A 24919-nucleotide genomic window follows, 5' to 3' on the forward strand; every position below is an offset into this window, starting at 1 on the left:
TGTGCTGAGCTGAAGCGGAATTAAGCATGAACAGAGATTCTTTGTCCCTTTGGTGTGTTTTCTATAACTCCAGGACAGAATTGGGATCTGGTCACTGCTGAGTTAATGTAGTTTAGATCTGTGGCTTGTGGTACAGCTCTGCTGTTTACCTTTCTAGAACATTTATTGTAAAGCACAATTTTGAGCTTTCCCTGTAAACTCCTTTGCGGTACCACATTTGTGTATGCTTCTCTTCCTTTTGAAGAGACAGTGTGGCCGGGTGGAGGGAGAGAATACTGCCAAGTGTCTCTCCCTCAGTAGTCTCTTCCTGGTGGTAATTACCCCTTAGATGACAGCATGATATTCACATGTCTAAGCCACTTACGCCTGCTTTTAATCACCTGTCAGAAACTAGTCAGAGAATACTACAGATCAGAAGAAAGGACCCAGGAATCAGCTGCTTGATAGTATTGATTTGTTTTTTAATTTGGTTTTTTGAGACAGGGTCTCACTGTGTAGCTCTGGATGTCCTGGAACGCAGTATGTAAACCAGACTGGCCTCAAACTCACAGAGATCCACCTGCCTCTGTGCCCAGAAGGCTGGGGTTAAAGTAGCCCCACACGGCTACTTTATTTAGTTTTTGAGGCAGGTTCACTGTATAGTCCAAGCTGGTCCACAAAGTCTCTGTGTAACCCAGGCTGGTCTTGAGTTCTTAGTGGTTGTCCTGCCTCGGCCTCCCAAGTGCTGGGATTTTTGTTCATGTACCACCATGGCAGCCTTAATATTTTCTTTTTAGGTCTTTTAAGATGTTAATGAATGTTCAATAGAAATACTGTAAACATTAGAGTAGTGATGGCTTTTCTTCAGACAACATAGGGCTTGAAAACGCCCGATGTAGCTCCTCCTCTTAGCCCCGCAGGAAACTGAGGCTTCGTGTTAAACACCAGTACAGAGTCAGACAGCTATTCGGTCCTCGAACAGGTGATCGCTACGCCGGTCCCCCGTAGGGACTAGTTTTCACATCTCAAAATACGTGCCGTCATGTAAACATCCCTTCACCGCTGGCATGCGTCTTCTCGCACAGGTCATTCGGAAGGAAGAAAGTGAGAACTGTCTGAAGAAAGTGGATCCCCAGCTACTGAAGATGGCCTTGACGCCCTACCCAAAGCTCAAAGCCGCCCTCTTCCCACAGTGCACTGCTCCTAGTGCTCTGCCCTCTGATATCACACTATACCACCTCATTCAGGTACTGCATTTCGGGGGCTGGTCTTCATGTGTGCCAGCCAGGGCCTTGCCAGGAAGACAGAAAACCCCACCTGCTTTAGACAATGGACACTCAGGATGGGGGCAAAGAAGAATGGAGCGATGAGCTATGCCTAGAAGGATTACATGGACGCCTGTGGTCTTGCTTCTATTTCAGAGGGATTTGTAGACCCTCTGAAGCCTATTCAGGTGTGGATTAGAAGCATCTTTTGTCCATGCCGAAGTTCAGGCTTTCTTCATTACATATGTTCATAGTATTTTCAGTCCAACAGAAGTTCTGTTCTGTTCTTTTCTCTTTTTTGGTTTTTCGAGACATGACTTCTCTGTGTAGCCCTGGCTATCCTGGATCTCGCTCTGTAGACCAGGCTGGTCTTGAACTCACAGAGATCCACCTCCCTCTGCCTCCCTGAGTGCTGGGATTAACGGCATTGCCACCACCAACCAGCTAGTTCTGTTGTTCTTTAGAGATACAAAATCCACCCTACTCTAACATGACGAACTTTGGGGGTGGACCAATGGTGCTTGCAAGAATGGTCCACAGACAAGCCAGAACTGCTTTTTCTGGAATGCCATGAAATGAGCAGGCTGTGCTAGAGGGCAAGTCTGTCATGTCACCTAGTGTGCCCTCCAGCTGTGTTTCCTATAAGAATTTCCGAGAGAATGGGGCTGGGACGTGGCTCAGTGGGTGAGAGCGGCTGTTCCCCCAGAGGACCTGGCTTTGATTCACAGCACCCACATGGCAGCCCACAACCATCTGTAACACCCGATTACAGATGGCTCCCCTGCTCCCTTCTGGCCTCCCCTGGTGCCATACACACAAGTGGTGTCCAGATATACATGCAGGCACAACATCCACACACACAAAACCTTAAAAGATGGATTCCTGAAGCAGACAGCCTCATGCTGGCTTCACACTGCGGAGCCTGGGTTTCTGCCATGCAGAGCAGCACTGGAGTAAACGGCGTGATCCACTGCCACAGCGCTTTGCCCAGATTTGGCTCAATGCAGTGATACTCCTGTCTCAGTGTCTCAAGTGCTAGGGTCAAAGGCACAGACAGTTCCTTGCCTCTATAGCATTTGCATCAACTTTAGACATAAACCATTTCAAGCCATTCTTTGTTCTCTTCTCAACTTGACTTATATGATTTTATTTTGTTTCATTTTTTTGAGGCAAGATCTCACGTAGCCCTCAATCTCACTGTGTAGTCTAGGATGGCCCTGAACTCCTGATTCTCCCTTTCTTCTGCCCCCATGCTGGGAAGACTGCTATGCATCATATCTGACTGTGTTTCCTTTAAAGCAACATTTTGCTGTGTTCCAGTCTGACCTCTAAGACCTGAGCTCAGGTGGTCCTCTTGCCTTAGCCTCCTGGATGCTGGGACTACTGGCAGGTGCCACTATGCTTGGCACCCAGGTAGCTCTGTATGTGCACACTTTTCTGTTCATGTGGCTCTCCATGTGTGTGCGGGTACACACGTGTGCCTGTATCTGTGGAGGTCAGAGGTCAATTTTGAGTGATGGTCCTTAGGAGCTGTGTCATGTTCTCTTCTGTTTGTTTTTGTTTTGTGGGGGTGGGAGGCTATGCTCAAAGAATTTATGTTCAGAACAATAACATTTAATTGTATTTGGTTCTGGGGATCAAAGTTAGGGCCTCGCATGTGCTGGCAAACGTTCTACCAACGTTCTAAGAATCGAGTGGTCCCTGGAGGGGTGTCTGTCATCTTGTTTACTTGTTTTAGGGTCAGTAAGCTTTCGAGTCTGGCTGACTTCTCTTCTTTTTCAGTCCTTGCCGCCCTTTGATCCCAGCAGATTGTTCGGCTGGCAGTCTGCCAACACACTAGCAATAGGAGGTGAGTGGTGGGTTTGCTTTGGGAGCACTGAGGCCATCCTGAGAGTAGAAGTTTGTATGTACAAAGTGAATCCCCTCTTCTCCCCAGTGCTTCCTATTGTAAAGTACTTCTCAGTGGAAGACTTTGCTGGAAGCTAATCGAGAACATGTAAGCTGAAAGTCTGTTGCGTTTCTAGGACTGCACATGCTAGGGAGCAGCTATGTGCCTCTCCATAGCTCTGCCTTCTCAGAATCCCGTCTTTGTTTTTGTTTTTCTTTTTTGGGAGGGTTTTAGAGACAGGGTTTCTCTGTGTAGCCTTGGCTGTCCTGGACTTAATTTGTAGACCAGGCTGACCTCAAACTCACAGCGATCCACCTGCCTCTGCCTCTTGAGTGCTGGGATTACAAGTGGGCACCACAATGCCCAGCTAGAATCCCCTGTTTGAAACATAACATCCTGAGTTTTGAATGTTGTTGAAGGTCAATAAATTATGGCTGGACCTTGTAATGACTATTTGACCTTGAACATATGTTTTAACCTTTTTTCAGCTTCTTTAAAATAAGGCTAATAATATGGTCGCTCTCCTGTGTCACTGTAATCAAGAAGACTGGGTAATTTTGATTGGTTGGTTGATCTGTTTTTGAGACAAGAGTCTCATAAGCCCAGGCTGGTCTCGAACTTGCTGCATAGTTCAGCTTGGCCTTGGATATCTGATCCTCCAGCCTGTACCTCCTAAGGTTAGGATTACACAGGTTTTCCACCACACCTGGCTTCTGTGGCTCTGGGAGCAAATCCAGGGCTTTGGCATGTGAGGCAAGCACGGCAGCAACTGAGCTGCAGCCTCAGCCTGAAGACTGTGTTTTAAAGCTCTCATGTATTGGATACCAGGTCCACACTCCGTAAGACAGAAGAAAACTTCCAAGTTTTGTGCCATTTTAAGCACTCGGCTTTCAGAGTTTAGATCAGTGTTCAAATCTTATATGATGCCTCTATCTCCAAGCTTGTAATGTGAAATTCATACTGTCTGTGCTCCCGGGAGTACCCCAAGAATGTCTGATGCATAGTAGATGTGTTCAAATGTATTGACAACCTAAAATGAATTTTCTGGCCAAGCGCTCTAGTACTGAGCCATATCGGCCAGCAATAAAAAAATAAATAAAAATAAATGAATTTTCGAGTGAATTTGTTTTATAAATTGAAATTTTTATATATGCCTTGTACAATGTACAGAATTATTACAGCAGGCAGTTCTGCCATGGAAGGGCTAAGGCTCGCATGGTTCTGAAGTGATGGAGTGTAACGCTTTGCCTTTTCCACAGATACAGCCAGTCAGCTCCCGCACTTCTCCAGCCCTGACCTGGTGAGTAAATACGCAGTGGTGGAACGTCTGAGTTACGCATATTACTTGCATCACGGACGCCCGTCATTTGCCTTCGGTACTTTTCTGGTCCAGGAGTTACTCAAGAGCAAGACTCCCAAGCAACTGTAAGTGTCGAGAGCTTCATTTGTGCTCCTCAAAAGCATGTTGTGTTTCACTGATGCATTTTAAAGAGTAATGAAAAACCGGTCACTAGAGTGTTGTGGTTTGCCTTTGTTTTGTTGGAAATGTAGTCTTTGAGAGTTCCATGAAACATTTAGATCATGTTCACCCCTTACCTCAGTTCCTCCCAGATCCTCCCCACCTTCCTGCTTACCCAGCTTCATATTCTGGGTGTCTGTCCCGCTCTGTCACCTTGAGGCCACTTTGTGTTGGCCGACCACAGCTGAGCCTGAGGCCTGCCTGGGAGTATGATCAGGACACTGTGTGTCTCTGCTCTGAAGAAAACTGACTCTCCCCCTCCCCACAGCCATGGCAGCGGCTCCTCAGCTGGTGGTGGGCCTCAGCGTCCACTCCTCCTCCAAGCGGGGACTGTCTGGCTCGCGCTTGCGCTGGTCTCTGTGAGTTCCTGTCTGTCCCTGCCCTGCTGCATCTGGAAACACTCTTCCCTTGCAGCCATCCACCACCTCCGGCTCTTAATATCTTTGGTCCCCTCTCCACATAGGATGTGACAGGGATGGCCCAGTCAGGGCTGAGCTCTCTGAGGTCTCATATTCTCTGCAAGTTGATCAGTTGTGGGTCTCTGTGCTCATTGCCATCCACTGCCAGGAGAAGCCTCTCTGATGAGGGCTGAGTCTTTCTGGGGGCAGATCAGAAATTCAGGTTTGGACTCTGGGTTCCAGGCAGTCCCGGTTACTAAGGTGGGTGGGGACAGCTGATTGCATTTGGATGGTGATTTTCTTGTTTCCACTGTGCTTTTTTTTTTTTTTTTTCCTTTCTAGTTTTTGGTTATATTTTGTGTAATATTTGCTGATAGAAAAAGTAAAGCAATAACTCTCAAAAGAGACATGTTTTAAAGTCATGTGACAGTTGCTCAGACACCAGCAGCTGCGGCAGAGGGATTCCATAGTTGGTACATTTCAGATTCATGAGCTGTCTTTCATACTCCACTTCATACAGAATTGGGACAACTCTTTGATGCAGTTGACAGATAAATATGGTTTTGTTTTATAAGTAACAACGTGATGCATTTTAAACTTTGTTTTGGTACAGTTTCATGGTTCAGTAGTTCAGAAAGGTGAAAATTGAAGACAGAAGTCCGACTTCCAGCCCCTTAGACTAAAGGGCCGCAATATCCTGTATATCTTGCTAGAAAAGTTTCTGCATGTATGAAATGTATATCTGAGTTCTCTAAAATGTGCTTTTGGATGTCAGCCTTGGAGCTGGAAAGGTGGCTCGGCAGTTAAGAGCACGGGCCAGTCTTGCAGAGGACCTGGGTTCTATTCCAAGCACCCACATGGCAGCTCACAACTGTGACTCCAGCTCCCGAGGATCTCATGCCCTTTTCTGGCCTCCATGGGCACTGAACACACGTGACATATATACATACATTAAGACACTCATACATATAAAACAGAAGTAAATCTTAAAATAATTTTTTAAAAAAGGTAGTGTTGGTTTTCTGGGTGGCTGTGCTCACGCCCGTACCCGTCTCAGATCACAGGTTCAGTGCTTTTGGAAGTTTTCCCTGTCGCCTGGGCGGAGATAGAAGCGATAGCACTTTGGTGTTGCATATCTGCCCTAAGAGAATGTAAGCCTAGGGCCAGCCCTAGAGTTCGGCTGGAGCTTGCCACCAAGCCTCCCACCTTAGTTCAATCCCTAGGGTCTGCTTGGTGGAAGCCAGCTGACTACTAAAAAATGGTCCTCTGAGCTCCACACTCACGTGACTGACCAAATAAGCTGGCTGGGGGCTCCTGGCACCACAGCCACTGCTGTGTCTGCCATCTCCTCCTCTGCCAGTTTGCAGTGTGAGGCTTCGACAGCTCAGCCACAGGCGTCTCCCAGAGAAGGCATAGCACCACGAGCAGCCCCGGCAGCCCTGTGCTGTGGAGGATACCGAGACTGCTTGAAGCAAGGCCGAACGCCCCTCCAGACATACCGCAGCAGACAGGCTCAGCCGGCTCAGCCCGTGCTCTAACTGCACCTCAGCCAGCCCGTGGAAACCGCCTTGGAGACCGCCTTGGAGACCAGCTACCTTTATTAGAGGAGTTGGGTGTTGATTTTGGCCACATCCGGCACAAATCAGTGACGCTGCTACAGCATTAAGCTGCAGATGGCCGTGTGATGGGTGGAGCTGGCCCGGCAGGACCAGGCTGTTTTCTGCGCCCTTAGAGCAGTCATCCTCAGCCTGTGGGTTTGCGACCCCCCTTGGCAAATCCTTCCGCCAAAATATTTACATTACAATTCATCACCGTAGCAACATTCTAGTTACGAGGCAGCAACAAAATAATTTTATGGTTGGGGTCAGCACCGCTCGAGGAGCTCTGTTAAGGGGTCACCGAGTTAAGGAGGTTGGGACCCACTGCTCTAACGAGCACGTTGCCGCCCGGGGAAGCCCAGCTTGACACAGCCGGGTGTCTAGGAGCACATGTCATTTAAACGCAGTGTTGAGGCAGGGCGAGTGTTTCACGGGACCGCGTCGCAGGTGTCCTGGGATATTGTCGTCTTCCCATGATCCTCTTTGGCAGTGCCATCTTTGCAAGGGCAGGCATGGTTTTTTCGTTTCCTAGATTTTTTTTCCCCTTCGACTAGCCATGGAAGGACAGCAGCTGTGAGCAGCATGTCCTTGTGCCTTGCTGAACGGCGTCTCAGTCCTAATTTCTGTGATTCGAACTTGATTTTTCTGGGATGTGGACCTCCGTTGGCCAAACTGGCAAAAAGGATGTTGGCACTGTATGGGGCGACCCGCACTGCGAGCGGCTTTTGGTGTTTGTGCTGACGTGAACAGGAAGGGATGCTCTTTCCCTGGATCCCTTTCCTTATAGAGCACACACTGATGCTTTCGATCGGTTTTTATCAATTAGGAGCCAACCACAAAGCTGATAATCTTCCTTACCAATAACCCATGTGCAGTGGAGATGAAATAGAACTACTGCAGAAATACTTCCCAAGGAATTAGGAAGAAAAACCTATTTTCAGTAGATGCAGAAACGGGAAAATTTGCCATGCTGTGAATTATCTTATAAAACTTTTGCGGAAACTCAGAACTGTAAGCAGCTCACTGTGCCCCTTGCAGAGATGAAGTGGGAGCAGCTGGTTAGCTGTTAGTGTTCCCTAAGTCTGCACTGCACTGCCTCCACTTAGGCCTTGTTGGCGCTCCGTGTCTCCCCAGAGAAAAAAGCGCTAACTTTTCTTAGAAAAGTAAAAAATCCCACAACTTTGGTATTGCCAGTGCTGATGTGTAGTGTATTTCATGCCTATTAAAATTTTCCCTCCCTTGGCACTCAGGGAGGCAGAGGCAGGTGGATCTCTGTGAGTTCGAGGCCAGCCTGGTCTACAAAGTGAGTCCAGGACAGCCAAGGCTCCACAGAGAAACCCTGTCTTGAAAAACCAGTAAAACAAAATCCCAATTTAAAAAAAAAAAATTAAAAAGGGGCTGGAGAGATGGCTCAGAGGTTAAGGGCACTGTCTGTTCTTACAAAGGTCCTGAGTTCAATTCCCAGCAACCACATGGTGGCTCACGACCATCTATAGTGCCCTTTTCTGGTGTGTAGGTGTACATATAGGCAGAATAATAAATAAATCTTTTAAAAATTTAACGAAAATGTAAATCTAAGGAAACAGGGTTATAGTGCCCCCAAATAAAAAGGTTCCCCGGAGCCCAGGTGAACAGAAAGGAAAAGGGGAAGCACAAGATCAGATCCAAGGCTCTGCCCTCTACACGGTTCCACTTCTTTGTCTCGTGGGTGATCTGTGTGGTGTTAATGGTCTGTATGTATTATGTCTGTGGTTTCTGTGTGTGGTGTATGTGTGTACATAGTTTGCTTGTCTGTGTGGTTTGTTCACATGTTTTGTGTGTACAGGGTACGTGGGTTGTGTCTCTGTGTAATGTGTGTATGTGATGTGTGTTTATATGTGTATGATATGGTGTAAATGGTCTGTGGGCATGTGTTGTGTGTATATGATATACGTAGTTTTGGTGTGTGTGTGTATGGTGTATATGTGTGTACATAGTTTATGTGACTATGATATTCATGGTTTTTGAGTGTGTGGTAGGTGTGATATGGTGCACATGTGTTGTAGGTGGTTATTAATATTTACTATTGTTTTAACTTCTGGTAAAGCTGCTGTTAATCCTCAGCAGCTGTATAACCAAATCACCACATAGAGACTGGGTTTTTAGTTAACCTAGAACACAATGCTGGGCAATATTTACTCCCTCCTAAACCTTCAAGCCCTCAGTTTCCTAACATTTAGATTTCCCACATTATACTTGCTTTTTGTGAAATCTTAGGTCTTGTTCATGCTCCAAGTCCTCCAAGCTCTCTCCTCCTGCTCTGCTCTCCTCGTGCTCCCTTCTCCTCGAGCTCCTCCTCCTTCTCGCCCCTTCCTGTTCTCTAGCTCCTCCCCTCTTTCCTGTCCTCTGGCTCCTCCCATTGCACAACATTGTATCTAGTTGCTTTATTTGTGTCCTGTTTACACAAGAGTTGAGACAGGAGGCTTATAGTATCACAATGCAATATCCAGATTGAAACCAGAGAGTTGGGGGTGGGGAAATCAGCATTTGAATTAACAAGGGTAAGGCATATACATTTTAAAAGAACATTATACCAACACACATGTTTTGAGTGTATGGTGTATGTGGATTGTGTTTCTGTGTGTACTGTGTGTGTACACCAAGTTACACGTGGAAGTCAGAGGACAGCTTTTAAGATTTTATTTTTAACCATGTGTTTGTGTCTGGTGGGGAGGTGTTGCACATGTGCATGCAGGGATCCAGAAGAGGGTGTGTGGTCCCCTGGAGCTGGGGTTAGAGATCTGAACTGTGGGTGCTAGGAAGCAAACTTGGGAGGTGGATGAGAGCGGCGAGCTCTTAGCCGCTGGGCCATCCCCCATCCCGGAGGACAGCGTTTGTGAGTTGGTTCTCTCCACTCTGTGAGTCTGGGAGCTCAAACCCAAGTTGCCGGGCTTGGTGCCAAGTCTCTTTACCCGCCTAGCCACCTTCCTCAGCGCTCACCCGGCTTTCACGTGGGTGAAGGGGTGTGAGGGTAGGTTCTCCCACCTGCGCGGCAGGGTCTGTCCCCGCTGCGCCTGTCCCCAGCCAATGTGGCAATAATGCTGTGTCTGATAGTACTTCGATTTCTTTATTTTTCAGGATCCAGCAAGTAGGCAGGGAGGCCTATGCCCTGGGGCTGTCTTCCCTCCACAGCCCTTCGGTAGGGGCTGCCTGTGTGTGCTTCTTAGAGCTGCTTGGCATTGGCAGCCTCAAGCTCAGAGTTGACATGAAAATGGCAAATGTAATTGTCAGCTACAAGCGTGGAAGTGAAGATGCTCACCCCAGCGTCGTCAGAGAGGCTCTCGGTACAGCGCCTTTGCTTTGCCACGCCACCTGTTCTGTCCAAAGGAAATGTGGGAACGGCCAAAAAGGGTTGAGGTGGAAGCAGTAGTTTTCCCTTTTCTTGCCCAGGTTGTATTATTTATCTCACTTTCTTAGAGGTCATTTTAATTGGGTTTGAATGACCCTGAGCCTCATTACTTTAACAAAAATGCTTAGGTCCTGACTTTTTTTATTGAACACATATACACACATTACACACAGACACCACATGCCACAACACATACACCACACACGCACGCTCCCTCTTGATGGCTTTGGTCTTCGGGGGCTTTTCCTTTGGTCCGGGGTTATTTAGAGATGGGGTCCCACTGTGTTCTGTCTTGCTCGGCTGCCCCGAGCCTCAGAGCTCACGCAGTCCATCTCGCTCAGCGTGCTGGGTAGCTGGCTCTCCATGCCTTCCTTCTGCCTGTGTTTCTTCAGCCGAGAAGCTGGCTAAGCTTGCTGATGGTGACAGGGCGGCTGCAGAGGAGCTGCTTGCGCTCTCGGAAGAAGGCGTGTGGAACAGCATTGAGCAGCAGGGTTTCAACAGGTTTGTGACTCGCAACCCCAGCCCTTTCTCTAGTGAACCTGACAGGCCGGCCTGCGCCGACCTGACCTTCCCTCGGTGCTCTTTCCTCACCCCTCTCCATGGCTAGTTTCGCTTAGCCAGCGGAGGACAGGCGGAAGTCGCAGCTCACCTGTGGGACCCCCTCTGGAGAGATGAGCTGGGAGTCCGTTCTGCCTTGTAGGTCTTTAAGACTCCGTATATTTTATGTGGATGAGTGTTTTGTCTGAAGGTATGTCTGTGTGCCCCGGAAGTGCAGTGTCCTCAGAGGCCCGATCTGTTGGAACTGACATTACAAAGGGTCGTGAGCCCCATGTGGGTGCTGGGAACTGAAACAGGGACGTCTCAGGAACAGCAGGTACTCTTAACTGCTGAGCCATCTCTCTAGCCTGAGAGGTAGTTTTTTGGTTTTGTTTTGTTTTTTCGTTTGTTTGTTTGTTTGTTTTGAGACAGGGTTTCTCTGTGTAGCCTTGGCTGTCCTGGAACTCACTTTGTACATCAGAGATCTGCCTCCCAAGTGCTGGGATTAAAGTCCTATGCTACCACTGGCCCAAGCTTGCTCTTTTTTTTTTTAAGAGAATATGTTTTGGTTAATTAATTTATACTAACTTCCATGTTTCAAACTAGATCTATATATAGGTGAGTGTGTGTGTGTGTGTGTATGTGTGCAGGTGCCCATGAAAACCAAAGGTGCTGATTCCCTGGAATTAGAATTACAGGCAGTTGTCACCCTTAATCCCAGCACTCAGGAGGCAAGGGTAGACAGATCTCTGATTTCTAGGATAGCCATGGCTACACGGAGAAACCCTGCCTTGAAAAACCAAAAAGAAGAAGAAGAAGAGGAGGAGGAGGAGAAAAAAGAGGAAGAGAAGGAAGAAGAAAAAGAATTATTATTATTATTATTATTATTATTATTATTATTACAGGCAGTTGTGAGCTGTCTGATGTGGGTCCTGGGAACCAAACCCAGGTTCCCTGCAGGAGCAGAAAGCTCTCCCAACCCCTGAGCCATCCCTCTGCCCCTCCCCCACAACGAGTCTGGCTTGCGAGTGAGCTACATTTTAATGATTTTTTCCTCTCCACCTCCTATTTTAATCATAGGTTGTCCAGTGAGGCCAGCAGCCAGTGGGCCTTAGTGCTGCAGTTCTGCACACTCCACGATATGAACCTGAGCATGTCCTACCTTAAAGAATGTGCCAAAGCGAATGACTGGGTACAGTTCCTGGTTCACAGCCAGCTCCATAACTACCGCCCAGAAGAGGTAAACCATGCTCCCCAGAGCGCGTTCTCTGCGCCTGTCTGCCGTGAGGCCCGCGTCTGCTGAGTCTTTAGGCTGGCATTAGGCAAGGCGGCAGTCACTGGAACAGAGTGTGGGTGAGGTTCTAGGAGTCCAGGTTGAACACGGACATTCACTCAGATTCCCTCAAAAGCAAACAGTTGTGGTGGCTCAGGTCTAGAATCTCAGTACTAGGGAGACTGAGGAGGCAGGATTGCAAGTTGTAAGCTGCCCTGGGCCAGATAGCGGGATGTTATCACAAATAAATCGGAAACATCATGGATCACGTGATCACCTCTGGTGTAGCTCAGCATTATAATCATCCTTTTGTTTGTTTGTTTGGTTGGTTGGTTGGTTTGTTTTTCGAGACAGGGTTTCTTTGTGTAGCCCTGGCTGTCCTGGACTTGCTTGTAGACCAGGCTGGCCTCAAATTCACTGATCTCTGCCTGCCTCTGTCTCCTGAGTGCTCACCACCACCTTTGTGAGCCTTTCTGTGGCATACTCGTCCTAACTGAAAGGAACATCGAGTGTGTCTTAATCCTCCTTCTAGGTGGAATCTCTCCTTCAGTTCTTCAGTCCAGTCCTTCAGAGCCACCTGAAGCTGGCTTCTGAGAAACTGTCGGCGAGGTGCATCTCTAGAGCAGACAGCGATGGAGACAGCACGGGCCTCCAGGAGCTCCAGAGAAGCACAGGAGAAATAAGCGATTTGTTTGAGATTCTCCACCGGTGCTCAGAAGAGTCAGCCTCTTGGTGCTGGCTGCTAGCTGAGGCAGTGAGACAGCAGGCTCCCATCCTCAGTGTCCTGGCCTCGTGTTTCCAGGTGAGGGGCACAGAAAGCCCAAGTTGAGGAGCCAGAAAGCAACCGGATAGGCAGAGAAGAGCTGGCCGCGCTGGGGGTTGTGTTCCATCCGCTTGGCTGGCTGGGTTAGGAGCATGGCAAGTTTGAGGCTAACCTGGGCTATAAGGCGGGACCCTGTCTCAGGAAAACCAAGCACGGGCTGGAGAGATGGCTCAGGTATTAAGCACATGCTGCTCTCGAACAGGACCTGAGTTCTAACTCAGACTCCAGTGGCTCCAACGCTTCGGGGCTTCGTGGGCACGAGCACTCATGCGCACATACCCACAGATACACACTCACAGAGAATTAAAAACAAAGTAAGTCTTTTTCAAAGTAAAACAACAACTACAAAAAAGAAGAAACCAGGGGCCAGTGAGATGGCTCAACAGGTAAAGGCTCTTGCCACCAAACTGACAACCTGAGTTTGATTCCTGGAACCCACATGGTGGAAGGAGGTACCGACTCCCACAGTTGTCCTCTGACCTCCACACACACATGCTCCGTGGCGTATATGTACACTTACACACACACACACACACACACACACACACAGTTGTTGTTGCCCTTGCAGGGGATCTGAGTTAAGTGCTCATCCTGGCTGCTGTTCAGCCCTAGGGGATCCACTGTCCTCGTCAGGCTGTCGTGAGCCTCAGCACACATGTGCCCGTACACAGAGAATCAATGGGGAGAGAAGAAAGTAGAGAATGGGGAGGGAGGAAGGAAAGCAGCAGGCAGGGAGGGGACTGTAATGGTTCTGGACAATAGTGAGGCTCCCGCACCTGCTTACAAGGTCACTGACGGTGTCTGTGCTTCCAGCACTCGGGCTGTCTGTCCACCCAGCCTCCTCCCTGCCTCTGGCACTAGGAATCCTCCATTGGGAATGCAGCAGCCCTGGCTGGCTGTCAGGAGTGTGTTCTGCGGGGCAGGCATTTGCCTCTCCCTCAGCACCTTGTTGGAAAAGGGAGATTTTCAGTCTTCAGTCCCAATCAGCAAGTGGAGTGTTGTCCCCTCGGTGGCCTTTTGACTGCCACATTCTTCAGGACAGTTGGTGATAGTCCCTTGTTGTTGACCACTTTGTGTAGTGCTCAGAAGCTTCCTGGGCTACTTGAACTAAGAGACAGAGTGAGCTCCTCTAAGCAGGGCATGCGCGTCTGAGTCTATCATCTGTATAACCCAGGCCCCGTTCTGTCCTTTTGAAACATTCTCATCCAATGGTAGGGTGCCAGTGCTGTCCCCTGTCTCTGTGTTTGGATTGTCACCTCTGTGGAGGACAAGGTGGCAGCCGAAGCCATGAGACACATCCAGGTCCCTGTAGAGGAACATCCGTGGAGCCTCGAGGACCTGTCCATTATCTGGAAAACTGTATTGACAAGACGGAAGAGCCACACTCTCATCCGAGGCTTCCGACTTTTCATTAAGGTATTTTACACACACACACACATACACACACACGCACGCACACACGCACGCACTCTTCAGATCTTTCCAGAACTTCAGCTTGTCAGCATAGCACTTCTTGGTTTTTTTCTTATTCTCAGACCTGGAAAATTTTTTTAAGTCAACAAGGGAAGATAACAGTAACAGAACTACTGTGTGTGTGTGTGTGTGTGTGTGTGTGTGTGTGTGTGTGTGTGTTTAGTACTGGGTATCAAGCCTAGGTCCTTTGAGATAGACCACATTTAGTTAGCAGAGCACTTTATACGTATTGGTTTAGTAAGTTCTTACAGTGTATAAAATAACTGTATGGGTGCTATGACGTGGTATTACCTTTATTTAACAGACTAGTAACTAAAGCTCACATAACTCAAACCACACAGACACAGTGCTTTAGTCAGTGAGCACTTACAGTTCAGAGTCATCCTTTCTAATCCAGAGTTCCTCTTTTCTGGCTGACGACCCCACCAAAAAGAGTCTGGTTGAAGCCATAGTAGTTCCTGGTTCACTTTTGCCTCCAGAAATGTTTGTGGGGGCCATAGTGCCGCCTACGGGACAGTGTGTAGACTAACAGGAATGGTTAGTCGATTTATTGATTTTTCCCCCCAAAAGAAAATAACATATGAACCTTAATCTGATTCTGAAGTTGTTACTAATAATCATTTGATGTTCTGGGTTTCCTAACTTCAGTTCTTCCCCAAAGGATTCCCCACTTCTGTTGATTGTGGAGATGTATGAACTGTGTATGTTCTTCAAGAATTATGAGAAAGCCAAAGTCAAGCTCGTGCAGTTCCAGAAAAGCCTTGACACGGTAGGCCGGGGCCCTTCTGTCCAGTCTGAAGGTGTTGGTGCGGCCCTTTTGCTGGTGGCTGATACTGGGAAGCAGCAGACAAGTGGTTGGGCCACGTGACTGATAGTCACTGTGTCACTGCAGAGAAGCCAGGTGGGCGGGGTGTGACTTGTAGTTGCCATAAACAGAAGTCCTATAATGTGCTCTGCAGTCCGTGTCCTGGGGCTACAGCCAAACTCAGTGGGGCAAAGAGTCATGGTCCCTGCTGTGGACGTCAACAAGAGAGGGGTGGTCCATGGCCACATTTCATCAGTCCGGGGCGGCTGTGACAGTGAAGAATGCAAAGGGTGTCCCAAGACCCTGCTGTATTTACCGTGAGAGGAAAACATTTTGGTTTTTTGTTGAGCCATGGAGATGGCTTGGCAGGTTTGCCTCAAAGCTTGACAACGTGAGCTTCATCCCCAGAACCCAGTGTGGGAAGTAGAAGGACAGGCCAACTCCTTAACATTGTCACAAATGACCTGCACCACGTACCCCTCTCACATACAAAGTAAATCAAATAAGAATATCTTTAATAATTTAAAAAGGAAGAAAACACCTACCCAGCTGAGGGGTTTTGAGACATTATGTTGCTCTGTAGCCCAGGCTGACCTAGAACTTGGAATTCTCTTCCTTAGCGGACAGAAGAAAGTCTTTCTAAAAGATCTTCACACTATGAATTTTAAATCTTCTGGGTTCAAATATATGCCCAGATTGTCTTCTAGGAAGCTGCCTAGTGAAACATGGTTGGTTAATTTCATGCCAGTACATAGGGGAACTAATTTGAGAGGAAGGGGAATTTAAGCCAGGGAACCCCTGGTTCCCAGCATTTGAGACCCTGAACTTTCATACATGTATCCCCTAAACCAGGCCTTCCTGCAAAGCAGCAGAACTGTCCTTTGACCCCATCACGCTTTCTGCCACTCTGTCAGCTGTTCAGACACTCCCTTTGCGATAGGCCCGTCAGAGAGTAGTCTTCAGAATATTTTGGCTTTCTTGCTCCCAAATTTTGGGGGTTCTGCCTTTTCATTCCTTTGAACTGTTCTCTCTGAGCCTTTGTTGTTTTCCATAGCTTGACGCAGCGGCTACAAGGGCCCTTCCTATCATACCTGCCACGTGGATGAGGGATCAGGTGTGTTTCCTTTTGAAGCTGATGCCACAGCAATGTGAGACGCAGTATGAGCTGGGGCAGCTCCTGCAGCTGTTTGCCGGGGCCGAGCACCTCTTCTCCGACGGTAAGACAACACTGCCCGGAGCCATGCCGAGAACTTAGCTCCTGCATCTTGGAATTCTTTTTGGAGGGGAACGCATCTGTCACAGCAGCATCTGCTAGCTAGTCCTTTGGAGCAACGGCCACACGGTCGGTCACACACACACCCATGGGCCTCTGTGCCGACACCACTGTTACCCTCCCTGGCAGGCAACTGCCATGCAGCCTCATTGCTCATGGCTACAAACCCTGTTTCAGAAACAATAGTTAATTGCGAACATTTCAGAGACTAATTGGATCCCTCTAGACATTGGCACTCTCTAAGACTGTTGACGATTATATCGAATTGATGTTGCCTTTCTCTTTCCTACTTGTTTGGGTCCTCCAAGTCATTGTTGAATGACAGTGTCCTCCTGTCAAACTGTTCTAACATGCTTAGTGCTTTTAAGTGTCACATTGAAACTCACAGATGTTCAGCTGAAGAGCACAGGTTTGCACAGAACACTGACAGAATGCAGAGCTCCATGCCAAACATTATAGGCTCCATGTTTTATGACTGAAAGAGAAAAGGGTGTTTCTAAGAAACAGCACTACAGGATGGCACTGGCTGGTGAGTGTGTGCTGGCTAGTGTTTTGTCAGCTTGACACAACCAACAGTCATCTGGGAAGAGGGAGCAATCGCCCAGAGCAGACCGGCCTGAGGGAGTCTCAATTGAGCAATTGCCCAGAGCAGATTGGCCTATGGTCATGTCTGTGAGGAACTACCTTGGCTGTCGATTGATATGGAGGGTCCACTCACTGTGGACAGCTGGCCTTGCATTAAGAAAGCCAGCTGACCGATCACTGTGACTTTGAGGCCAACCTGGTCTACAAAGGGAGTCCAGGACAGCTGAGGCTACACAGAGAAACCCTATCTCGGAAAAAAAAAAAAATAGAAAGAAAGAAGGACGGAAAGAGAGAGAGAGAGAGAAAAAGAAAGAAAAAGAAAGGAAGGAAGGAAGCCTGCTGAGCCCGAGCCAGAGGATAAAGCCCGGAAGCTGTCTTCCATGGTCTCTGCCTCATGGTTCAGCCTTCAGCTCCTGCCCTAACTTTCCTCAGTGATGGACTGTTTCCTGGAAGTGAAGCTGAAATAAGCCTTCTTCTCCCCAAGTTTTTTTTTTTTTTTGATCAGAATGTAGCAGCGCGGCAGCAGAAAACAAACTGTAATGCATTGTGACAGGCACAACTCTGCTTTTTTACAGCCTGTTTTACTTCTGTAAGACTTTTACCTGGAAGGCTGAGGCAGGAAGATCTGAAGTCAGTGTGGGCTCCATAGCAAGACCATGTCTCAAAACACAAGAAAAACACTCGTGTTATCGATGATGCCAGCAAAGATAACGCGCATGCCTGTACTGGTGGCTACTGTGTGCTCTGTCCAGGTTTCTAGAACTACCTACATCAGACCTCCATTCCCAGGGAGCACTAGAAAATAGCCTACATGGGAGGTTTCTCATGCTCTTCCCTTGTAACTAGACATGCATGGGCTTCACATTAATATTAATTAGACATAGGAGCAAACGCTGCCACGCAAAGTATTGGCAGAGAACCCTCGATGTGTCTGTTTGCAGTGCTAGGCAGCAAACTCAGGCCTCATGCTACTCTCAAGCTGCACTCGAATCCCTGGAAATCCTAACGTCCCTAGGATAATCCTTTCCAGAGACACCAGGAAGTGCAGCTGGATCTCCCTGTATTGAGTAAACAGCAGATAGGGCCAGTATTGCTCCACTCTGAATAGACTGCGCGGTAGCCATGCCTAAGGACCAGCCAGTCCAACCGTAGTTCTGCCGTCTCCATCCAAATGGTGCTTGTGTTAAGTCAGCAAATGACCAAACGAGTTTGATGGAAAGAAGAACAAATGAGAGAGACAGAAACACACACACACAGTCAGAGAAAACATGAGTGAGCTAGCCTGAGTCGCCTCCAAGGTTAGAACAATGCTACAACATTGAAGAGCGCCCATCTGAGCCACGCAGCCGGGCATGGTGGCTCACCTCCAATCCCAGCGCTCGGAGGCTAGGGCAGGAAGACGGGCTTGACATCAAGGTCAGTCTGAACACACAGTAACACCCCATCTAATAACAGCTGCACAGAGGCTTTCATTTGCGATTCTAATCTCTACCAGTTCTTAAAGCAGGAGTAGCAAGTTCAGACTTTGACTAAGGACAAAAGAATAGACACACACATAGCACACACACTCACACATATGTACACACATACATATGTACACTAAAAATGCTACATGCCATACATATACATATAGACACGTATATTCATATATACATACTCATGTAAACGTACGTATGTGTGTATATATTTATGCATATATGCATACATATGCATACATATGGCATTTAACATCTTGAGTGTGTAGCCTTATGGTTTTGGTAGTCAGTCAGAATAAGATTTGTTTTACAGGCTACATGGCACAACCTGTAATCTAGCATTTGCAAGGTAGAGACAGAAAAATCGGGAGTTCAGGGTTTTCCTTAGCTACATAATGAGTTCAAGACCAGCCAGGGCTCTGTGCTATCCCATCTCAAAAAAGAGCCTCCTTCCCAACTGGTGCCTGGCGCCACTGTCACACTTGCATAGCCCTGCCGTGTAACTGTGTCCTCTCCCCCGCACAGGTCCAGATGTGCAAAAGCTGTGTGCGCTCAGCCAAGTACTGAAGGACACAGCCATCGCCATCAATCCTGCGGTTATTTCCAGCTACAGCGCTGAGAATCTTCAGCATGAATGTAGGTCTATCCTGGAGAAGCTGAAGGCAGACGGACAGTTTGCCGCGGCCAGGAGAGTGGCGGAGTTGGCAGCCTTACCTGTGGACAGCTTGGTTACTGAACAGGTAGAAGTTTTAAGTTACTCAGACTCCCCGCAGAGAAACAACGCGGTACAGTCCACGGGCGATGCGGCCCCCTCCACACGTTGCTCCAGAAGTGAATACGCTTTGGCTATATTAAGGAGTGTGTTTTTGATGTAAGCATAGCCTGTAGGACAGCGGTTCTCAACCTGTGGGGCACAGCCCCTTCGGGGCCTCAGCAGTTTCCGTTGCGATTCATGACAGTAGCGAAGGTACAGTCCTGAAGTAGCTGGGGACACTACACCGCGAGGCGTTGTGTTAGAGAGTCCCGGGTTAGGAAGGGTGAGACCCCTGCTGTGGAGTAAGCTCGAGTGGTTGCCTTTGAATAGGATACACAGCTTGGCTTTCTCTCAACTCTCACTGAGAATTGTTTTCATACTCTCCACATAATTGCCTCCAGCGCCTCGGCAGCCCAGTAGGTTTGCTTGTGGCCAGCACGTCCTTACGTAAGGAGCATTGACGTCTGTGACAATGGTGCTTTGTTCAATTTCACAGTTGACCCAGGAGATGCAGACCCTAACACACACTGAGCAATGGGCCCTGAAACATGCCAGAATCGACTTCTGGAAAAAATGCCATGAAACTTTTAAGAAGAACTCCATTTCAAACCGAGCAGCCTCCTCCTTCTTCTCCAGCCAGGCCCCTGTGGAGACTGAGCAGGGCAGCCTTGAAGAGCGCCATCTGCTGCTCACCCTGGCGGGCCACTGGCTTGCCCGAGAAGAGCCGGTTCCTGTGGAGGAGCTGCAAGAGCTGGAGAAGCAGGTTTGGGTCTGCCGCATCACCCAGCATGCTGGTGGAGGGAACGCGGAGGAAGCCAAGCCCGGCCTCTCCCAGCAGACGTCAGCTGGAGCTGAATTCAGCCTTGACAGCCTGGCCGCCGAGTTTTCCTTCTCCAAGCTTGCTGCTCTGAACACATCCAAATACTTAGACCTTAACGGCCTTCCGTCCAAAGAGACATGTGCGGGCACACTGAACCGCAAGCAGCAGGAGTCACTGAACGTTTTGATTGGACAGCTGCTAGATGGCGGCTGTGTGCATGAAGCAAGTAGGGTGTGTCAGTATTTCGGCTTCTACAGTCAGGATGTCGTGCTGGTGTTGCATTGCAGGGCCTTGGCCTCCTCAGAGGCAAGTACGGAAGACCTGCACCCAGAGATCCGAGCCCTCCTCCTGAGCGCTGCGCAGCCCAAGGACCTGGAGAGTCCCAGTGTCCCTATGCGCAAAGTCCATAGCAGTAAGTAAAGGAGGCCACACTGTCCTCTTTGCCATGTCTCCAAAATGGGGCCCTTTTGGGATGTCATAGTTAGGTAATTAGTAAGGTGACTCGTGTCATTTAAAGCAGATCGGCACTCCTTTATTACTACATCTGACAGTGACGATAGGGTCTTAGGAAGATGTTTCGTTATACTGAAGACGCTTAATTCTGCTCTTAGTTTGGTGACAGATTTTTGTCATCATTGTTCAGTCTTACATCTTGTTTGTTCTGGCATCTGTTGATCTGATCATGAAGTTTCTTCTTTAAACTATCAATATGATTAGATGTTTATTGATATTTTTTTTTTAAATAGTGAACCAACCTTGCATTCCCAGGGTAAACTCTTCTTGACCTATTATCGTTTTTGATAAGTACACCTATAATTGATTAGTTCTTTTGTTGAGGACTTTTCTATTTGTTTTTGAAGAACATTCTATAATTTACTTTTTTGTTTTGTTTTGTTTTGAGACAGGGTTCCTCTACATAGCCCTAGCTGTCCTGAAACTCAGTCTGTAGACCAGGCTGGCCTCAAACTCAGAGATCTTCCTGCCTTTGCCTCCCTAAGTGCTGGGATTAAAGACATGTGCCACCACACCCAGCTGTAATTTACTTTTTTTTAAAATAGTTTTTGTCTGTTTTTCCTTTTTTAAAAATTTGGGATAATGCTGGTTTCATGAATTAGAACTCATATCTTCTTTTATTTTCTGGATGCCATCATTCCTGCCTCTCCCCATCCCTTCCAAGATCTTAAGTAGATTTCCTAGCTCCACCTCTCAAGTGCTTGGAGAGAGGCATGGGCCACCATGGCTGACTTGTTATTTTCCTTAAATAATTTAGTAGAATTTGCCAGTAACGCCTTTTGAATCTGGAGGCTTAATTTTAGAAAACTTATTTTGAATTCCTTTTATAATTATATACCTATAAAGGTTATCTCTTGGCTTTTTTGGGTAAGTTTTGGTAGTTTGGTACAGGAAATCTTTTCTTGCTTTTTTAATGAATTGGGCTGTTTTCTTTTACCTTTATCATGGGTTGTTTTGTTGTTGTTTGGTTGGTTTTAATGTGTATGGGTGTTTTCACTGAAGCCAGAAGAAAGTGGAAATGGAGTTAGACAGTTTGAGTCAACATGCACACTCTGGGAATCAAACTGGGGTCCCAGAAAAGCAACCAGTGTTCTTAACTGCTGGGCCATTTCTTGAGCTCCCCATCTCCTTTTTGACACAGGGTCTGAGTAGCCTTGGCTGGCCTGGAACTCACTATGTAGATCCCATGTATGTCTGGCCATCATGTGTGTATCCAGTGCCCTCACTGATCAAAAGAGGGTGTTGGACCCCTGGAACAGGAGGTCGGATCGGTTGTGAGTTGCCATGTGGGTACTGGGAATTGAACCTGGGTTCTCTCTCCACAAAACAATATGGATTTACCTCCTTCCAACCCCCACTTCACTCGAGTTGCCATTGCAGTCTCTCCACCACTGCCAAGAGGTGGCTTGGATGCCAGGGCAGGGGAGAGTGGGCATAGGAATTTACTTCCTACCTTCAAACTGGCACGAGTGCTTTGCTTGAAAGTGCTTGTATGTGCACACAACTGCATATCTCTCCTCCACCTCATTGCCCAATTCTAGGTTTCTAGAGAATTCTAGCTAGGAAAATGCCAACTTTGGTCATCTTCAGTTTGCTTGCTGTTCTACTTTTCATGTTCCTCAAACAGCCACTGCATGTCTAGGTTTATATAGCTGGAGCTGAATGGGAGGAACAGAGTGGCATGGTCCTCGTTCATCTTACTAGAGCTCAGTGCCCATCGTGGAGGACGGATAGGAGTAACATGGTCTGAGCTGTGCTTCATTTACCATCACCACCATCATTTGGGGGTTTGTTCTTTGTGTTTTGAGATATAGCCTTACTGGGCTCCATCTGCCTAAGTAGCCAAGGGTGACCTTGAACTCTTGAACCTCCTACCTCTACTCCCAAGATGTGGAATTTGAGAGGTGCCTTCCCACACCCTGCTTTGCTTTTAAAGTGTATGTTTTTAGACATCAGCTATTTTTCTGTTTGTTGTATCCTAGGCTGTATGTATGGCTGGCCGTGGCCTTGAACTTCTTATTGAACTTCCCTTCATCTGCTTCCAGAGTAGTGCTAGGATCATAGCTTGTGCCAGCACACAGCATACAGCACCCAGAGCTTCATGCACACTAGGCAAGCACTTGCCTGGGTGAACTGCATCTTCAGCTCATGATGCTTAGCTTTTAAGCATGAAAGTTTAACATGCTTAGTGTATAACAGATGACAGAGTAGTCATGCAGAATGTGAAAAGTAAATTCAGTGCTAACAAAGCTTCTAGAATGCTTTTTTTTTTTTTTTGCTTGCTTGGTATATGCATGCCAAAATAAGCACATACAAAACATTTCCCCAGAAGTTAGATTATATCACATTAATCTATGTTTTCCCTGTCAGGATGTACCAAAGGGCTCTCCAATGGGAAAGACTATACTGCTGAGTGGATGTACCATCGTTTAATGGTGCTTTATTGGTTTATAGATAGTAAAACCCTGTTTCAGAAATAGATCTGGGGTGGTGGCTCACAACTGTAATCTAAGCACGTAGGAAGGTGAAACAGGAGAATCACTTGAAACTTAAGGCCAGCCTGGGCTACAAAGTGAATTCTAGGCCAGCTGGGGCTACAAAGCAAGTTCCAGGCCAGTAGAGCGAAGAATGAGATAAGAGACAGGAAAGGACAGAATGTGTTACATATTCTAATTTTATTTTTTTCCTAATAGAAAATGTTTTACCAAGAAACATTTCTATTTCAGGCTAAGGCTTTGCTTGGACTTTCTTAAGTACTGGGGTGAACCTAAGGCCTTTTAGAAATGCCAGGCCCTAAGATTCCGTTTAAACCCAGAGTGACTGTGGAGGAGTGATTTCAAGAAGGGAGGTCAGCAGAAGCAGAACAGGGTGAAGTGGGAACAAAGGCGACTGGGAGAGGTTTTGAAGAGAAGCAAATGTGCTGATGTGTATAACACAAGGAAGAATGTGTTATAGGAGAGGGAATGATGGGTATCTTGGTACTGATCTCTAGAGCATGCAGGAAGCTTCAAGTCTGAGGTGGTGTGAGATTGTTGAAGAAATCATGGCTGGATTTCCTGAAAGGTGGTGATGAAAGTTTTAAGTGGGGCTCTGTCAGAAGTGCCCTCCGACCCAGAAGCATCATGGGAGTTCAGTTCAGGGAGCTTTTCAAGAGTGATGAAGTAATAGGGAACAGGGGAGAGGCCAGCCTAGAGCTCCCCCTTAGATTTGGGTTTGCTTTCAGCTTCGAGTTTGGATAGTCAGTCATTTGTGATGATGCCACCCACGGATGAAGTGGCGAGGAATCTCCAGGCTCTCACGAGCAAGTGCCTCCATGGAAAGAACTACTGCCGGCAAGTCCTCTGTCTGTATGAACTTGCCAAGGTATGCACCAGTCGGGGGATCCCCACAGGAGCCATCTTGGCAGGGTGGTGGGCAGTCGGGACAGACTGGATATTTGCAGAGGCCTCTCCAGTTGGTAGTTATGAAGGGTAGTACAGGTCAGTGGAAGGGTGCTTGCCTAGAATGAGGGCGGCCCCGGACCACCACAGCAACAAGAAAACAGGAAACTATGACTTGTACATAAGGCTCTTGTCAAGGTGTTGGCCCATCTGGGGACTAATGGGGAGGATGCCAGGCCAGTTGAGTCTTGCCCAGAAAGCAGGACAAGATGCATAATGTCCATGGGCTTCTGGCTCTTCTCTATAAATAATGATTTAAACAGGAGTCCCTTCTAGACTTCATTCTAGACTAAATTTTGCTTTATGATCCAAACATTACATGTAACATGTGATGCATACAAAAGACAGAAGGCAGCAGGTGTAATTGGTTCAGGCCTCCAATCCCAGCACATGGGACACTGAAGCAGGACTGCCAGGAGTTTGAGGCCAGCCTGGGCTATGTAGTGAGACCCTGTCTCCTCCTTTATTCCCTTACTCCAAAAATATCCAAAGCAGATAGGATTGTGTGTAGCCCTGTGCTTACTGAGAGACGAAAAGTGCAAAAATGTGAGGAAAGCAACGCTCCACAGTGCAACCCTTTGCCTCAGAGAAGACTGGGTTCTCTGGAAGCATAGGACCCCAGTCCTTTACACTGTATAATTGAAAAGACCAGTGTTCAACAAGAGGTGAGCACCATGGTTTGTGAAATGGCAGGACTAGAAGACACTGGTTGTTGCTTCTGAGGTTCTGGGACGCTAAGGTCAGGCAGTAGTGGCCTGTCCACACATTTCAGAATGTGCTTTCTTTTTGCTTCTGAAAATGGCTCTGATCCTGTTGTCTTCCGAATCTCAGGAGTTGGGCTGTTCCTATGCAGATGTTGCTGCCAGGGACAGTGAAGCTATGCTCCGAGCAATCTTGTCTTCTCAGCGGCCTGACCGATGCAGACAAGCCCAGGTCTTCATCAGCACCCAGGCCCTTGAGCCAGACACTGTGGCTGAACTAGTGGCGGAAGAGGTGACACAAGAACTGCTGGCCCCATCAGCGGGACCAGGTGCCCTGCCCTCCCAACCTCTCAGACAGTACTGTTTCCCAGTATCGAAGAGCTGAACATTACAGTCATACACAGGCCTGTAC

At 47.7% G+C, this 24919-nt stretch overlaps 1 protein-coding gene across 2 annotated transcripts in view; it reads left to right on the forward strand.

Moving 5' to 3' along the window:
• Spg11 (SPG11 vesicle trafficking associated, spatacsin) overlaps positions 1–24919 on the forward strand; it is a 67169-nt gene that overhangs the window by 37135 nt on the left and 5115 nt on the right. For both annotated transcript variants that reach the window (XM_060371802.1, XM_060371801.1), the window contains exons 19-32: positions 1065–1226; positions 3027–3093; positions 4392–4557; positions 9765–9970; positions 10428–10536; positions 11653–11812; positions 12378–12647; positions 13884–14084; positions 14803–14910; positions 16001–16163; positions 18805–19019; positions 19530–20265; positions 23590–23729; positions 24638–24836. In XM_060371802.1, coding sequence (XP_060227785.1) covers positions 1065–1226; positions 3027–3093; positions 4392–4557; positions 9765–9970; positions 10428–10536; positions 11653–11812; positions 12378–12647; positions 13884–14084; positions 14803–14910; positions 16001–16163; positions 18805–19019; positions 19530–20265; positions 23590–23729; positions 24638–24836 — 2902 coding nt within the window. The remainder of the gene's footprint in view (positions 1–1064; positions 1227–3026; positions 3094–4391; positions 4558–9764; positions 9971–10427; positions 10537–11652; positions 11813–12377; positions 12648–13883; positions 14085–14802; positions 14911–16000; positions 16164–18804; positions 19020–19529; positions 20266–23589; positions 23730–24637; positions 24837–24919) is intronic.

The sequence above is a fragment of the Meriones unguiculatus genome, chromosome 18 (assembly GCF_030254825.1).
Source record: "Meriones unguiculatus strain TT.TT164.6M chromosome 18, Bangor_MerUng_6.1, whole genome shotgun sequence".
In the NCBI taxonomy this organism is placed as follows: domain Eukaryota; kingdom Metazoa; phylum Chordata; class Mammalia; order Rodentia; family Muridae; genus Meriones; species Meriones unguiculatus.